At 46.5% G+C, this 17,953-nt stretch overlaps 1 protein-coding gene and 1 long non-coding RNA gene across 11 annotated transcripts; one reads left to right on the top strand and one right to left on the bottom strand.

The window, feature by feature from the left end:
• Nucleotides 1-1,061: 1,061 nt before the first annotated feature.
• Nucleotides 1,062-17,617, top strand: LOC122367096 (FGFR1 oncogene partner 2 homolog). Of its 10 annotated transcripts, none has more exons than XM_043339899.1 (6): nucleotides 1,062-1,581; nucleotides 13,468-13,622; nucleotides 14,351-14,458; nucleotides 14,762-14,932; nucleotides 15,350-15,490; nucleotides 16,116-17,617. In XM_043339899.1, the coding sequence occupies exons 2-6, from the start codon at nucleotides 13,488-13,490 to the stop codon at nucleotides 16,734-16,736; spliced, it is 1,176 nt and encodes a 391-aa protein (XP_043195834.1). In that variant the 5' UTR covers nucleotides 1,062-1,581; nucleotides 13,468-13,487; the 3' UTR covers nucleotides 16,737-17,617. The 10 variants fall into 10 exon arrangements, with proteins under 10 accessions (XP_043195834.1, XP_043195831.1, XP_043195833.1 ...); XM_043339896.1 differs by lacking the exon at nucleotides 1,062-1,581 and adding an exon at nucleotides 4,090-4,101; XM_043339898.1 differs by lacking the exon at nucleotides 1,062-1,581 and adding an exon at nucleotides 11,638-11,694.
• On the bottom strand, nucleotides 5,023-8,117 carry LOC122367098. The gene is made up of 3 exons (XR_006253993.1): nucleotides 7,955-8,117; nucleotides 6,417-6,551; nucleotides 5,023-5,935 (listed from the first exon to the last, which is right to left on the bottom strand). It is a non-coding gene; the product is annotated as an uncharacterized LOC122367098 (long non-coding RNA).
• Nucleotides 17,618-17,953: the final 336 nt, after the last annotated feature.

Genomic DNA, 17,953 nt, shown 5'->3' with positions numbered 1-17,953 from the left:
AAATGACCTGACCTCATATGACCTTTAGGAAAAATCCGAGATATACAAGTGGTGGGACTCATAATGGATACTAGATCCTGCAAGTTTCATTTCCCTGTGACATCTCCTCTGGCAGTGAGGGCGTTGCGAAGTTGCGACATCTGAAGACCGTGCAGAGGTTCACTTATGACGTCATAGGTCAGTGACCTGACCTGACCCAAAAATGCGGTTGGTGTCAAAAGATGCGGCTTGGATCAAAGGTCAGGTATGCCAAGTTTCAGCTCTCTATCGCCAGCGTGTTCGGAGCTATCGCTAAAAAACCCTATGGGGGGGGGCGGCACCCGCCCCCCCCCCTCGGCCGGCGAGGGTTAACCCTATTCCTGGCGGGCTCCGCCGGGACAAGAAACTGGCGGGGGGGGGGGGGGGCCGATTCGGCCCCCCTTCAGATCTCAAAAAACTACACATCGCAGCGACAAACGGCGAACGGCGTTTTATAGGTCGTTTAAAGATCTACAACTTTTACATAAAACATTTTCAGGTCAGGTCAATATTGAGGTCACCAGAGGTCATCAACGATAAAATGTTTTGGAATTAGTTACCTATATAACTTTTAAACTAAGAAACATAGAGACATAAAACCAATACATTTTTTGTTGCTCTCGCCGAGGCGATGCGAAATAAGTATGTGATGACCTTCACAGATCAATTTAAAATTTGACCTGAGGTCAAGGTCAGGTCATTCATTAATGAGGTTGTGGGGTATGGTCATGCTGCATACCAAACGACGCGCCTTTACCAGGCGAGCAGTTTGGTACCACTTACAAGTCTTTAGCACCATCATGTCGTGATTTATTGACAGAAAAACGATTTATGACGTCACAAATCCAAATCCAAATCCAAATCCAGTGTATTGAGGTCTCCATTTAAATGGCTTTTCAGCCCTCTCGTCGTGTACATACAAGTATTAAAATTCGCTGACAAACACGTGAATCATTACGCAGTACGTACATAAAAGGCTAAAATCAACGCAATAGCGAAACACTAAACACCGAAAGAAATAAAAGACATCTAAAATACATGGTTTTTCATCCGCTGCCGACCCCGCCAACGCTGTTCCACGTGGACACAGATCTGTAAGGGAAACAGCGCCTCGCTCGCTCACTCTTAATTTTAGGTAGCTCCAACTGATGTCCGTGGGAGCATCGGGTGTGTCTCTGTGACACGTCCGAGCGACGCTGTACAACTTGGGCCAGTGCAGGCGGCGCGTCAAGCGAGACCAGCCTTTGTATAAGAGCCACATCCCGTTTCTCAAGCATGCCCTCGAATCGCTGCCATCCAAGCGCCTGCAGAGCAGGAGTGACGTGCTGCCGTCGGGCCAGTCCTGTGACGACACCTGCCGCGAAGTTGATCGCCTTCTGGATACGGTGCTTTTGGGAGGCAGTACATCCTCCCCACACAGTGCAGCAGTAATTGATGTGCGGGAAAACGAGCGCCTCAACCAGCAGCTTCTTAGTCTCGTATGGCAGCTTGTGTCTCAACTTGGACAGCCCGATCAGAACAGAGTAGCAGCGGCGGATCACCTGTGACACCTGCCTCTCCCATGTAAGTGCAGAATCAATGAATACTCCAAGAATTTTGGCGCACGGGGAAGGTGAGATTTCGCTGTTTCCGAATTTGATAGAAAAATGGTGCTCAAGTTTTTTCTTTTGTGACTTGATGATCAACAGCTCAGTTTTACCAGGATTTATCTTTAATCTATTTTGCGTATACCATTTGAGCGCCAGTTCTAGCGTGTCTTCGACTCGCTGTTTTAGAGTGGTAAAGTTTTCGACAGCATCAGAATCTAAAAATTGCACGTCATCGGCATACATTACTTGTTTTCCAAAAGGCAAGTGTGATTCAAGGTCGTTTGTAAAAAGTGAAAACAATTTCGGGCCCAAAAGCGATCCTTGGATCACGCCATGTGTCACAGGCAACTCCCCGACGTCACTACCCTGGATTCTCTGGGTCCTACCACTCAGCCAGTCAGCAAACCAATGTTCATCAATACCATACCATCCTAACTTGTCTATCAACCTGACATGTTCTACGCTATCGAAAGCCCGAGATGTGTCAGCAGCCAGTAAAGTAGTTATGAGCCCGTTTTCCATACTAGTGGTGATAAAGTTAAACGAATCAATCATTGCTGTTTCAGTTGAGTGTCCAACGCGAAAGCCGTGCTGACTTTTACACAGTACATGATTCAAATCGAGGTAAGGCGATAGCTGATTACATACGCATTTTTCGCAGAGCTTGCCAGGCACACTGATAATCGAAAGTGGTCTATAATTCCCTGGTTCACATGACCTCAGATGACCTTTGCCGGTGCCCCTGTCAATTAGCGGCACCAGATGACATAAAAGCTGTAGAATTGACAGGGCAACAAAACTGCTATCTCGGATTTATCAAATTTTTGGATTTTGACCCCTAAAAATCAAAAAATAGATTTTTTAATATAATAGCCGAAAAATCCAAAAACTTTTTTGAATTTCACAAAAACCAGAACATATGTGATAGTCCTTACCGCCTTCTATCCACATACCATATTTGAGATTGATACCTCTTTTTTTGGCCAAGTTATAGCGAAAAAAATGTTCAAAATTGATGACGTCAAATTTTCAAACTCAATTTTTGGCAATTCTAGACCCCGTAGCGCAAAACAAAGACCACCATTAGACTCCCCGTGATGAGCTGCATCGAATCAATACCCATTTTATGCAAAACTATCAACTTTAAAATTCGACCTTTTTTTACCTGACCTTGACCTGACCTTCACCAGAAAGTGACCTAAGCCGTATCTGATAGTCTTATAACCAACACCATTGAGTTGGAAATGAAAAATTGGCCATAAAACATGCATCGCACAACCTTACTACCTAAAGTTAGGTTCATGTGACCTGACCTGTGACCCTTGGTGACCTGACCTGTGACCTGACCTGGTAATGTCAGTGACCTCTTATAGCAACACATGTACTAGGCAACTGACGCCCCATCGCTGATTCTCGACAAAATGCGTTTTCTTCGGTGTTATAGCGCATTCCCTAAATGACCCGTGAACGGTGAAACATTTCATCTTTGACCTGACCTGTAACGTCATCGGTGACCTCGAGGTCAATGAAATTTGGTTTCTTTCGACAAATTTGACAGGCCTTTCGAAGCCGTTTGAATTTTGCGGATCCGTCCAGTAGTTTCGGAGATACGAGGGGGGCAAAAAATAGCCCCCCCCCCCCCACACCAGGTCGCGTTATAAACAGACCCCACCAGGGCGCGGGTTAACACCCACCATAATGCATAAGACGAGCATCATTTCACATGTTTTAATCTACAAAAAAGCTGGAAACACGCGAATAATGTGAGCCGACAAAAGCTGAATCGAGATGCCAGCCAAACATGTTCTCAAAAAATAAGTCACAGGTCAAAGATCGTTTGGATCATGGTCACGAAATTTTCTGAGTACCTATAGGTATGTACCTACCTATGTGTAAAGTTGACTACCTCGAGGGCATTTAAAGTTTCATCGCGATCGGCCGCTTTTTGCAGGAAATAGTTGCGAAAAACGAGGGTTTCCGTTCGAACCCCTCATAAGTGTGATCCCCCTTATAAGTTCGACTCCCCTAGGTAGGTACCTAAAAACATGGACAAAATTCAAGGTCACTTTCTGACTGGAAAGACGATATCGCATATCAGTAAATCTTTACCCTTTGTGGTTTTTGTTGTACAAAATGTCCAATGTGCCCATAGTCTAAGGAATTTCATCAGTTCAGCATGTAACATTCCAAAGTTATTTATGATGAATGACATGAAGAGCTCCTGTGATGGTTACCTTTAGGTCTAAATGAACTAGGGAGTGTCAGGTTGAGGTTTCCAATCAAGTATTTGATGCTTAAATGATCATATTAGACGGATCAGACTTACTCTCACTATTTTAGCCGACATTATTTTTGTTTGAATTTTAGGTCGGTTTTAAAAACATCAGAATTTACTGATGCAAAGGCGGTACCAGTTTCACATACTCTTATTTCATGACCTTGAAAATGTTTTTACTATATCAATATAGTTTTCTTAGGGGGCTCCGGTTGTTAGGTTTGTTCCAGGGAGACACCGGTTGGTCACGTGACTCGGAAACAAAAATCAGCTGATAGAGTGGCGGAATCACCGTAATCAAACACGAATAATTCCGGACGATAGAGCGGCAGTATAGGAGTTTTCTTTACAACAGGTAATCATTGCAATGTATTATCATTCTATGACCAAGAAACGTTCATAAATCATATATTTCTTCGATGATTACTGCCGCAACCGACGCGCATATATTGTAGCCAGCGCATAAAGCTGTGCTTTGCGATATTATATGTAGTGAAACGGCCAATACTAATAATTTGTAACAAAGCTCGAAAAAAAGATGGCATTCTATCTTGCTTCAACCTTCTACTTACGCTTTTATAATAACGACAGCGACACCATACGGCCTATCCACGCTATGCAACTCCATGGCGTGTCCGGCCGCACTCTGCCGAGTGTGCCGAGATCAGAGGGGGACCATCCGCGGCAAGTCCAGCTGCACTGCCCGGTACCTGGGAGGGCGACGCCTAGCCCCGCTCTGGCCGCTCGCTTCCGCGCACAACTAAGCTACCTGGCTAGGCCTGTGGGAGGGGAGGGAGAAAACCAACAACAGTCTGATGAGCCAATGGAGTCTGTGAGCCGCGCCAATCAGCGCCCTTCCGCGCGCAGACGGGAGCTAGAGCTTTTCATCTCCTTTCCTGTTTTCGCTGGTCCGCCAGTCACCAGCATCGTTCCGTGCTCTCCATCTTGGCCGATTCGGCCGTGTGCGTCAGCAACAACAGTGAGAGAGAGAGAGAGGGGGAGAGGGAGAGAGAGAGGGAGAGGAGAGAGAGAGAGAGAGAGAGAGAGAGAGAGAGAGAGAGAGAGAGAGAGAGAGAGAGAGAGAGAGAGAGAGAGAGAGAGAGAGAGAGAGAGAGTCTCGGATCACGCCAGGCAGCCACATGGGTATCTATTGTTTATTTATTTTCCAGTGATCGCAAGCGTTTTTGTTTGGAACCGGGTGTGATCAGTATTTGACGCATTTCTGTGATCTGTATGATAAAACTGAAAAATAGTGAAATATATTCACTTTAATTCACATATCGCTTTTGATTCATGGTACGGCTGCTTTATTTTGCCACAACATACAAACACAGCCGATCTTGGCATGTTTCTGTTCCAGAACAGCAGCTGCAGTGGACACCAAAAATGCATTCATGTTCTGACAACTTACTCCAAAGATACAAATATTTCACGACGAACTGCTAAGTTCCAAAGAAAGTATTTTCTCGCTCACAGATGCTCAACAAGAAGCGCACGATTGATTGCAACTAGCACGCTCACGATTTCTAAAATAGCGCTGGCCCAAACCTGCCCCTTACATCCAAATATAATATCTTAATTCCAGCCTCTGTCCTATTTATTATTTATTAGCGCACCGAGAGTGAATGATACCACGGCATAGCCGTCATATTACAGAGCACAAATTGCGAGACGACGTTCGAGACCCGTATCGGCGTATTCTTATCAGATCCGGGTGTCTCGCTTTCACTCTCAATCAACCCTGCCACACCATCAACCGAGCCACATCGGCTCCGACCATCTTGATCCCCGCACTGAAATCTGATGGCCGGCCCGTCATTTCATCCTATCCGTCGGCGCGCACTACACCCCAGCTCACCCTAAAGTGCACTGTGCGGCCTTCTTCGGATGACACCTCTGAGCATGGCGCTTGCCTTGCACCTGGATGCTTAGAGCCTCTTGTTCGTGCACGGCCGTTAGCATTTCAGGAGTCGGATGGTCTCGGCGGTGGCGGCGCTGGTCACCGTGGAGCCGTCGGAAGACACCGTCAGCTCGAGCGCCCTCGACCAGTGACCTGTAAAGCAGCGAGTCGCGGCATGTCAAGACGACCGTCACGTTTCAGTCACGAAGGCCGTTATAGAAGTCACGGCGGCCGTCATATGCCAGCCGCGGCGACCATCACATAGCAGTCACGGTGACCGTCACAGGTCACGACGGTCGTCAAATACCACTACGAGCCACGGCGACCACGACTCATAGCTCATAACGTTTCCTGACGCACACTCAGCTATAATAACAGTACATAAGCCTGTACACACATTTCTCACTCGAGAAATCGAAACCCGAACCTGAGACCCATCATACGTCACGACACTAAGTTGCAGCGGCACCTGCATTAGCAGACATCCCATCCCGGCAACACAAAAAGTTATCCCGAGCCACCCACCTAAGGACGCGGTGACGGGTCACAGAATTGCCATCACGTCGCTGATCTAGTGACGAAAAGGGACACAGCTGACCTGTGGACGCGTTGGTTCACACAATTAGGTACTGACCTGGAGATGATGTGATAGTTTCTGGTCAATGTCGATACGCGCGCCGCGTGGCTGGCCATCACACTCTGCCACCTCCGGATGACGTTCTACAGCTGGATCGACACGCTGTCTCCAGAACCACCGCCAGAAACAAGCCTGATGGAGGATGATATGATCAAAACTAAAAAACCACAAAGCACACAATGAAGACGACAAAAGCGGCGGCAGGCACATAATGACGATTGACGACCTATAACTAAATCAGCAAATTCAACGTCAAAAAAGGCTGCAAATGTCTATATTTTACTAGTCAAATGCCCGTGATAGGCTGATGTGCCTAGCTAGATGTAGCTTGACTTTCCGAATGTGGCCTAACCCTCGCCCGTATGGGGGGGGGGGGTCGAACGGACCCCTCCTCGGTTTTTCGCGGATAACTCATAACTCGCATAAAAAGACGCCGATTGCGACGAAACTTTCAGTACCCTCCAGTTGATCAATTTTACACATGTCCTTGACATTTTATGAACCTGACCCAAATGAACTTTGACCTGTGACCTATTAAGCCCAGCTGCCGAGAGCCATGGCAGCTAGTTGGGGAAGCTTCAGTCCAGATAGCATATGCAAGTAGTAGCCATTCAGCAAGTCTGGTGGGAGGCACTTTCAGCAACTGTTCAGGCGTTAATTGGATGGAGAGTCTGGGGTGTGTGCGCACCAAAAAGTAGCAACTGCACACTCAGAACATTGGCAAAACCTGGGTAAATCGAATGAGAGAGGGAGTCAGGAATCAGGCGTGCAGGGGTAGACAGCTGAAACAGGCGAGGAGAGCAGTGGAGACCTGGAGACATTATGAGGAAACATTGGTCTGGGCAGACACCCAGGTTGAGGTGAGTTGTCAAGACTCAGTCACCCAAACTCAGCACTGACAGCACTGACATCACCATAAATGTTACCAAATGCCGTGAATAGAATAGTAAGACATTTTATAAGATTGGACCCTGGGGGAACCTCCAGGCTTCCCCCATCGGATAGTTGTCTGTCCAACCCTTAGCAGGGTGGATGTTTGGGAGAGGTGGACAAAGCCCGCAGAGGGCATGTATTTCATGATCGCTACACACATTGCAAGACTTTTTTAATGATATAATAACTCAAACTTATCCATGTAACTTGTCAATTACAGGACTTTGTGGGCTTTTGTTTATTAATTCTCAGAGCATCATCTTTTCTGGTGAGTTACTTGCAACACGCATTGCTGCAAGCTCCAAAAGCACGACTCGAAATGGCCAACCACAGCAGGGTCTCAACCTGAAGCAGGAGATTGAGACGCAGAAGAGAAGGAGAGGATCAGGATCATGGAAACAAGAGAGCAGAGGACCAAAACGAATCTGGGTGAGGGGTTTACATAGACTTGACTTCAGGTAGACTACATACTTCGTAGGATAGGTACCTACCTAATAATCCCGATGGCAAATCAATATAAAAACTATTTTGATTTGTATCTCAACTAACCACAGAAAAGAAACTTGACACAAATCCACCCCACCTAGCACAGATAAACTCACAATAAAAATACATTTCAAAATCCGTTTCCTGTTCCGTGGCCTATCAAAAACAAATCCAACAATAAAATTCATTAAATTTGAAAATGTTTATAGCCTTGAGCGCCTTGAGTTGAATCCAAAGCCATGCCACGGATCACATAACGGATCGGCAACTCCCCCCCGCGACCTGTCTCCCCTGCCACCTGGTGGGCATTTAGGTGAACTATCTTCACTAAGGAAGCGGCCGGCCTCGTGCGTGTTGAGGGCGTCGTGTCGGAGCTAATTAAGTGATTTTTCTGCGGAACATGGTTTCTCAGCTAGCTCAGAAGATACCTATGGTATAAATGAGAATGGCAAGAATCGTTAGAGACAGGTTAAGTATTTGAGATCGTATCCTTTGTCATGAAAATCGTTGTTTTCATACCCACGTGGGCGACCTAGCGTCCATCGCTAAATTGGTAATTTTCCGATCGCTGTCATCTCTTACATATATTTCATGAGTACATTTTTGATAAATATTCATCTGCCGATTAAATTAAATCTATAACTTTCACAAATATCCTACTTGCATAAAGTATAAACCCACGCCGGGCCGGTACACGGTACCAACCGCGCCGGGCCGAGGGTGTATGAAACCCCCGCCCCCTCCTAACTCGGCTTCTGGGCTACGTAGCCACACGGGGTAAGCGGCATTCCAAAGGGCGTAAAAATAATGGCGGAAATACTTCGGTCATTTTTTTAGGTCAGATCAAAGGTCGGGTCACCAGAGGTCATTAAAGGCAAATTTTGTCTATTTCAACAATTTTCGAAACATCCGACGCATAACTTGGGAACCAACAGAACTACAGAGGCGCGGAAAAGCGCATTCGATAGCTCTTTCACAGGTCCTTCTGAGTTTTATTCACAGATTTAACCTCAGGTCAACGGTTTAGCGTCCAGAGAGCAAAATCTCCAAAAATAGCCGTGTTTACGAAAAACGTTTTTTTCGGTAATATCTTTTGACTCAAACGAGCCACGACATTACTTTTGCCAGCATCGTGTTCCTCTCGTCGAGACGCGTCGAATGAACTATAGGTTGACCTTGAAAGGTCATTTTGAAAATCTTACGTCAGGTGAAGGTCATGACCTGACCGGAAAGGGTCATTCTGCATATCAGTCGATCCGTATCGTCGAGCTGAACACATCTGACGTGTTTTCATCGCTCTAGCACGTCTCTATCAAAAGTTATAGTAAAAAACTGCTGGTGAACGTTTTTATTCCACTGTTTACATACATGTAACCCGATGTTTGAGGGTGTTAAGGATGACCCGCCCAGACCAAATGAGACGCCTTTCAATTTGCTCTTATTGAATTATTATTAGTATTACACATATTATTATGCATATAGAGAGAGAGAGAGTATTGAGTATGCGGCAATATATAGGGTGCAAAATGACCTGACCTGGCTCTAAGCCACAGATATTTTGAGATGTCTGATGTAACACGTGGCTAAACCAGCCTCGGGGCCAAAGCTATACGAGCACTGTTTAGCAGCACGCTGTTACCCAGTACCTAGCATCATCAGGTATGGGTGCCTCCGTTCCTATGGAAACGTAAGCAAACTTCACAATGTTGCCAACGTCTTAATGGAAACCGGCTAAGTGTCAATACCTTGTAGCGGCGGGGAGGGTCGTATCGTGAAACAGGGGCCGAGATCCACCTATAGTCACGTTAATGGCCAGCTCGTTGGATTTGCTCCGATGTTATCTACTCCAACTGGTAGCCTGTGACCATCGAGATAGGAACAGAGGATGAACTCGTACTATGGGCAGACGGATGAGGAAAGGTGGCTTCGTGTACGGCCAAAAACGACGTTAAAGTTGCGAGGACGTGGTTCTTGCTCATACAACTCAAGCATGACTAGAAACATTTGTATCATTATGCATGCTCCAGCTGATTAGGGAATAAAGTATGTAACATTTCCATGTTATGGTAACATTCCAGCTGTTAGAGAGACTCTGTAATTTAATCCGTTCACAACCTTTGATTGTTTTTGTTTCGTTGGGTTAGGCCCTTTCGGTCCATTGAGACCATTGCAGAGCCGGAAGGATTATAGGAATTGGGGGAAACATTGGTATGGACAGGCACCCTAGAGAGTCACCGGGGCTGAGCCCGTCCCAATGGACAGGACGACCAGCCCCCCAAGCACTCTCTGCACCCGGCTACGGGTGTGCTCCCTAGGGAGCAGTGGTGCGCTTCAAGGGAGCAGCCCGCATGAGATAAAGTTGCCTGTCCAGTCCGGATCGAGAGTTGCTGCGTGGAGGAGAAGGATTTGAACTTGATCTGAACATCCTGAGGATGTAAACGACGGACGGGTGTTGCGTTCACACCCGTTTCCCCGTGCCTTTTAACACTGGTTGCGGCGGGCGGCCGGCTCCCCTCCTTAGTGAAGATATCCGCGCCGCTAGATGGCAGCCCGCTCCGCGGGTACACCGATAACAATGGGAAGCGGGGAGAGTTGCCGATCCGTTAGGTGATCCGTGGCCATGCTATAGCTTGAAACTTAAAAGTGTTCTCAATCAGTAAAAGAAACGCCGTTAAACCAATCAAATACAAAAGCTGGCGTTTGCTAGCGATAGCAGTACAGAAAACTGCGCGCAACTGCGGGTGATAATTATGGTCGGCAGTTTTCAATACCATGTTTCGTAAAGTTCCCGCGTTTATGTTGTTTAAAAACCTATACCAATAGATACAAAATTCAATTTTGTTCACTATCATGCTTTAAACAGACCCCACATCGGTCTTGCTTTCTATTAATATGCCATTAACTCTCACCGTGTGACCTTAGGCGGCAAGGAAGCCAACGCATACCAGACCAAAATAATGCATCTTTTAATTCTTAAACTGCAATAAATCATACATATTTTGGAAGAAAATTGAATTTTCATTTCAGTAAAGGGTCTTTGTGAGCCCAACAATGACTAGTTCGCCATCTAGCTATGTTTTCGTCCAGAACTGTTTTGTATTCAAAATTCGAAGTTTTAGAATTAGACGTAAATCTTTTAAAGTTCCCGCGTTTCTTACGTTTTGACATTTTAATATGTTATAATGTAAGCGATTCTGTTAATTTTAGTGAAATATTTAGACCCCACATCGATCTAGTTTTTGAGAATCATTACATATAGTGGAACAGGGTGACCATGGACAGCAATGGTGGTTATGTATTGAACATCAACTAAACACAGTTTTCAACCTTTAAAAGGCAACAAAAGGCACAGAATCTGATAGATAATTCAATTTTGATATTTTTTGACCATGTTGTAAGCCCCACATCACTGAAGTTACTCGACAATGCATGGTAGAGCATTGGCAGGTCCGGTAGGCTGAACAGCTCAGAACCATGGTAATTTCGAAATTCAACAAAAGGAAGTTGGCCTTTGGTATTACTTTTTGTCCTTCAATTTTTAATTTTGATTGTGAAAAATTAATTTTGTCCATGAACAATCCTTGCAACTTAAGATATATAATTTTTGAAATGGCGGAGATAGCCAACAATTTATTTTCGTTAATGCTTCACAGATTCATACTTGGCGTGGTCTCTGATCATGAATCAAAAATATATATACAAATAATAAAACTCATTGAAATTTGTTGCTTAGTTCTCTTTTTTAGACTTTAAGGGTCAGCTGAAAATAGTGGTCAAAATACCTTAGTGTTGTAATTTCGAACCGGTTTTACCTAGTACTCTATATACCGTGGTTTGTTCGTGTCATTAGAGAATGGTAACTTATTCTTCATTATTTGATTTAAGGAAACATTTATTTTATTCGTTGGTGCTCTGAACAATAACAGTCTAAAAATTGCAATGAGAAGTCTCGCCTCAGCTTACTGAATTCTGTAAAGAATCTCGGTACCACGGACGTATGAATAAACGTCGTAAATCATATAGTCGTACAATCATATGATGATAAATAATGTATAAATAACGTATAAATGAACGACTTATAAATAAACGCATACATAAACGTTTATTTATACGTCCGTGCTCGGGACTGACAGCACAGCAGTAAGCTCAAGCTGGAATGGCTAGAATTCAAAAACGCAGTTCACACTTGCCCGTAAGGTCTGCCGGTGACGGGCCCGACACCGTCAAAACGGCCGAAACTGACGGAGCGACGGCCGTCAGGTCGACGGGCATGTGTGAACCGGCAGCGTTTGACGGCCGGCAACAGCTGACTGCGCCGGCGCCGGACCTGACGGCCGTCGCTTTGGAAAGTTCAGCAATGTTCAACTTTTGACGGTGACGGGCCCGTCGGTTTGAATGTCTGCGTGTTGGAGGAAGAGGAAAAGGAACTTTCTCATGCAGCATCAAGCTTATATGCATTTTTAAGAGCATTTATATCATTTTCCATCCATTTGTTGAGATGATTTTTGAGATGAAAGTGTTTATTACGGCACGATATCTTGTGATTCGATCCCTGATTTAAATCAGCGAACCTATGTGTCTTTCATTTAAACAAAATTGCAGCAATATTTGACATAAAAATGTAAATGCGTGGTATTTTATTTCTGTAATACAAATAATATTTTTAACCTCTCGGCCTCTACCCTCCCCCATCCCCTTCCCCCATCTGCATCAATCTCAAAAATGGTGCGCCATTTCTGTCGCAATTTATGGCAGCCAATGGGAGCTACCAAATCTCAACTTTCGTTCGACGGACTGCAGGCCGTCAGGTCGACGGTGACGGGCCCGACACCGACAGACTGACGGTCAAGTGTGAACTGCGTAACTCGCTAGTTTTTATCTAAAATTAAACCAAGTAGTTCCAGCTTGAATATTAAAATTTTGCCAACAGTCATATTACCCTAGGTGTAAGCATTTAAAACTGGTTTTGCTAGTTCATAGATACATTTATTATTGGGTTCTTGATATGATTGCGACTGTGTCTTGGAGGTCCAGTAGGTAGAGGGTGGAGGTACGGTATAGTTATCTGGGAAATCTGAAAGTAAGAGTTAATTGTTGTTGTGGTATGTTTTTTGAACAGCTCAACAATCTTAGGATTCAAATCTCAATGACTGCTGACTGTTATTAGCATTAGTGCTGGTATCAGTATCAACTACCTATCAAATCATGAATTCCGCAATAGTTTGAAAAACCCGTCTCCTCGGTCACTCGTTTTTCAGAATCCTATTTCCTACTGGGAAAAGATATCTTGATCTTCCACTTTGATCCATGAATAATTCTCCTAAGGGTGTTTGAGATAAATTAGCACATCAGCAACTTTGTTGAAAATGCTTGGTATCTCAATATCTTTGAATGTAGTATCCCTATGTAGTATCCCTATCATTCCTATGATTGCTCCAGTCATCTCCTGAACCTGCAAAAGATGGTCTTCACAGTCTCTAAACAGACATGGGTGCTGCTCTATACAGAATCACAGATCAAGAATATTCCAACTGGTTTTGAAGCCAGAGAGGAAGGAAAACTGTCATTTTGTACTAGACACCCTGTATATTTATACATTCTGACTTCTGACTTGGTTTTCTGTTTTCAGAGACAGAGTTGTTGATAAAGATGTCACTCACAATGCAGAACATAATAAGTGATGCTCAGACATTGTGTACACAGCTTAAAGATCATGAGTCACTGGCGGACCACCTGATTTCCCAAGCTCAATGCCTCTACAAGCAGGTGGATGCCATGAAACAGGTAATTAGCATTTTATTTATTACCTACTGTATCCAATCTGATATGTGTATGTTGATGACAGTGTGTTGACAATGACACCATGTTATGGTTCATTGTTCATTTTGGTGCATTGGTTAGCCTATGGTTCATTGTTTACTTACTAATAAGTTTGGTGATTAGTAGGCAACTTGTTGTATGTAATAAAGTCAGAGATCTGACCTATTGATGCTCTTATCCTATTTTCCCTCCTCACAAAGTGCCTATTTCATTGAAAGTCATCAGCCAGACTTCAAAGTATGATGAGTGATGACTTTGAGGTCCTGGTTGCCAAAACAGTAGCCACTGACAGTGAATTGTTGATTCATCATGCTGAACTCTGTTGTATAGTCTGTCTTGGACATGTGCAGTCTTTGAGCCCTGTATAGTCTCTCTTAGCCCTGTGAGTTTGTTTGGGCCCTGCACAAGTGCACATTCTGTATGATCTCTGTGCAGTTTGGCTGATTTCTGTATAGTTTGAAGTTGAACTGACCCCTCACCCTTGTAGTCAGGACTGTGTCTCAACATAACAGTGTCTGGTTCGCTGCTGTCTATATGTGTTCTGTTTAGTCTGGCCTAAGTTATGGAAGTCTCTTTGAGTCATGCATAGTCAGATTGAACCCTGAAATTTGTTCAAAATTTGTTCAGTCTGGCTGGGCTCCGCACAGTGTCTCATACTGCAGTATGTGACCTGTGTCCCGCCCTGTCCTCAGTATGAGGAGGAGGTCGGTCAGCTGAATGAAGTGGCCCACCAGAAGCCACGCGACGCGCTCGTGCAGGGAATCCAGCAGGAGAACCGTCATCTTCGGGAGCTGCAGCAGGTCAGTGCGGAATCGGCCCAGCGCGGCCGGACACGATATTCCTCCGTAACCTTAGACGCTGTTCTAGCTGATAAAACGTACGAATCTTGGTGCTCAAAGATCTCCAGTGAGTCACCGCGGACTGACGTACTAGGACTAGGGACTGCAGACAGATCATATTTCCAACTACCTGGGCTAGTGAAAACCAATTATGCCTCCTGCGTTGTTCGCATAGTTCTTTTGTTGGAACATCATAATTCCTGGAAGTGCCCACTGTTCGCATGAAACCATGCGTCTGCTGACCGTGTGCCGATGTCGCCTCAGGAGAACAAGGAGCTGCGTAACTCGCTGGAGGAGCACCAGAACACGCTGGAGATCGTCATGTCCAACTACCGCAAGCAGGTGACGCAGCTGCTGGAGATTAACAAGTCGGACCGGCAGCTGCAGCTACAGCAGCAGCGGCGCGGTCAGGCCGGCGCCGGCACATGCCAGCAGGTGAGGCGAGCCCAATGACGGTGAGGGAAAGGGAGGGAGGGATGGTGAGTGATGGGGTCGGAACAGGTCAGGTTGCATTCAGACACGGAGGCTGCGGGGCCGGGGTGGATAGGATGTTTCCGGTGCTGTAGACGCTGCTGCATTTCGTATCACCGCTCAGAATTCAGAGTATATGTTTGACGACCCAATTGTCTGCCGAAGATTGGAGGGAGAAGTCTTATCACAGTCTGAATTACCTGTGTTTTATCAGTTCCCTCGCGTTTTCCCCTCGCTCTCCTGGACCTGCTGCCAACGAGTACCAACCATCTGTGATCTGTGGCACTGTATTGATACACGATGGAATCTATCATTGCCTGGACTGACACTGACATGCGAATATCTAGAGTGATACTGACACATCCCTACCACTCCCTACAGTCCCCGGACACGGCCCTGCTGCAGCTGCAGTCGGACAAGATCCAGGAGATGGCGCTGGTGATGCGGCGGGCCGTCGAGCTGGATGAACAGAGCGAACACCGCGCCCAGGAGACCATCGCCCAGCTCAACAGGGAGAATAAGGTAACCTGGGTACTTCCACGTGGCGGTGTAGCACGGCTGTTGGTGGAGAGCTAATCATGTTGGTAAGATCTTGAATGGGTTTCTAGGAATAAAGCTGGATTGGTTGATCTGGTTGAGGGAGGAACATTTATGGGCCTCCTGACAGGTATGGTTGCGGTTGGTGGCAGGCCGTAGCCAAGCGAAGTCAGCGAGGGGACCGGCCGTGCGCGGCTTTGTGCGCACGTTAAACTTTGGACTCTAAATTCTGCCATAGAATCGGAATTACGCGATCGGAGGGTAGAGGGCAGGGTCACCGCAACAAGCTTCGCTTAGCGGTGGCTCTGTCCTTGTGAATCCTTCCCATCAAAAGGTTCGGACTAAATTTATAAAAAAAATCTGCTTTTCGTTTTTCCTGAGCCCACTAATCCAGCATATGTGTGTGGTCGGTGATTTTTTCCGCCTTCGCCTTATAAACGGCCCGAGGAATGTGGGAGCTGCGCTGTCCCTCGCCAGCCCGAGGAATAGGAGAGCTTAGCGGTCTCATATTCTGTCGATATGTGTGGTTGATCTGTTTGACTCGTTCCTTGTCCAACTGATGTGTGTGTAATGTATGTATACTGACCTCTCCCTCCCGTCCGTCCGGCAGGGTCTGCGGGAGCTGCTGCGCGTCATCTACAGCTACAACTCGGACCGCCTTCCTCCGCCGGGCCACCCGTCTCCTCAGGTGTCCGCTCCCGTCGACCCCGACTCGCCCGTCTCCCTCCCCGACTCCCCGTGCTCCCAGACGGCCCGCCGACCGCCCTCAGCTGACAGCACCTCCTCCGGGAGTGACGGACACTTCCAGACAGTGCGGCGCCGACCGGCCGCCAAGGGCGCGGCGGATTCCCCGGCCTCCCCCGAGGGGAAGACAGCGCCGGCGCCGGGGGTCGGCTCCCCGGGAGAGAGCAAAGTTCCGCCGGTGCCGACCAGCGCGCCGCCAAAGGTGCCGGCTTTAGCGGCGCGTTCGCCGACGACCGTGAAGGCAGCGGCGGTGACGGTGCGTCCCCCCGCTCCCAGTGGTCCAGCGCCGACCCCGGGTGCCGCTCCTACCCATCAGGGGACGGCAGAGCAGAGCCTGTCTCCGAACAAAGCCGCGGTCCCGCCGCCTACCAAACAATCACCGGAGAAACAGTCATCTCCTCAGAAAGCCGAGACGTCCCCAACGCAGCAGCCGGCTTCAGCGGCTGGCTCGCCTCAAACCGCGACAAGCCCGTCGCCGTCGGAATAGATCCAATCATGGAAAACTGAGCTACAATCGGTGTCTGTTCTCGAACTTGTCAATACTCCGTGAAACAATCACCGGCGTCGTAGCGGTGGTGTCCACTGCTTGCTCGGCACGGATCGACGTGGCTTGGGGTGGTGTGGATGTTTTAAATCGAGTCAGACGATATGTGGGATGGACGGTGAGGAATGGTGGATAACATGTATGGAGAACTGTGGTTGAGAGATTGGAGTGACCTCTACTTGGATGCGGAGGGAGAAGAAAGTACGAGGGAGTGATGAGCCTGTGTGGGTCTGTATGTGATTGCTGTAAGGCGTTCGTGGTGTGGTACGATTTTGTTACGGTGATGACTGTTCAGGCGAATGATATCTGAGAGATTAATTGAGATAATCGTAGCGGTCACTAGCGTTTGCACTTAGGCGATGTGAAAAATGCTCTCTGTGTTATTCAAAGCGACTGGATGTTGCATGCCACCGATTATCCGAATATTTTAGTCCCAGCCAACCAATGTGTACAAAATCGAACTGGGAACCAGAACCATTTCCCTGAGCAGCTACTGAAATGAAAAGCAAAATGGTCGGAAATTTTCTTGCTGAGGAATGCTTTTAGCGGGTTTAACTGCCGATGCTGTGCCAGCAGGCTGGCCAAGAATCGAAGTTCGTCATACAATTAATAGCGTGCGCTGAATATTTAAGTTTGTATAGATTTATGTCACTGAAGTGCTGTAAGCTGTCAAAAATTACCCTCGCACTACATTGTTTGATGAAATATTAGTTCAACTCATTTACTGGATCTATGTAAATCCCCAGGAATTGTGTGCTCACAATTTGTATTCCTTTGTCAATACCAACGCTATGAAAAGAATATATTCACTTATCGTCCTGAAAGTGTGATGAATATTTTTAAGGGGTGCGCAGTATATGAACGATTCATGTGATGCGATGCTAGACGCGACCAGTGACCACCAGACATCAGAGTTAGAGGTTTGACTGGAACAGTTGCGCCCTCTTGCTGGTGATACTGCTTGAGTTTCGAAACAGGTTACATTTGAGTGCCAACATTGACATCGGAAAATTATTTATTGGCTCCAAGAATCGGCACTGTGGGTCGCATACCATTCATTATCAGCAGAGGCGGCTGCTGGTTGTCCCGGTTATTGGGAGGTGGTGCTGATATTTTCAGATATTACCGCTAGGTGTCTCTGTACAGCGGCGAGACAGATG

Source organism: Amphibalanus amphitrite, unplaced genomic scaffold (genome assembly GCF_019059575.1).
Source record: "Amphibalanus amphitrite isolate SeventyFive unplaced genomic scaffold, NRLGWU_Aamphi_draft 000850F_arrow, whole genome shotgun sequence".
In the NCBI taxonomy this organism is placed as follows: Eukaryota; Metazoa; Arthropoda; class Thecostraca; order Balanomorpha; family Balanidae; genus Amphibalanus; species Amphibalanus amphitrite.
Note: the sequence above shows the minus strand (reverse complement) of the source record. Positions and strands in the feature narration are given on the sequence as shown.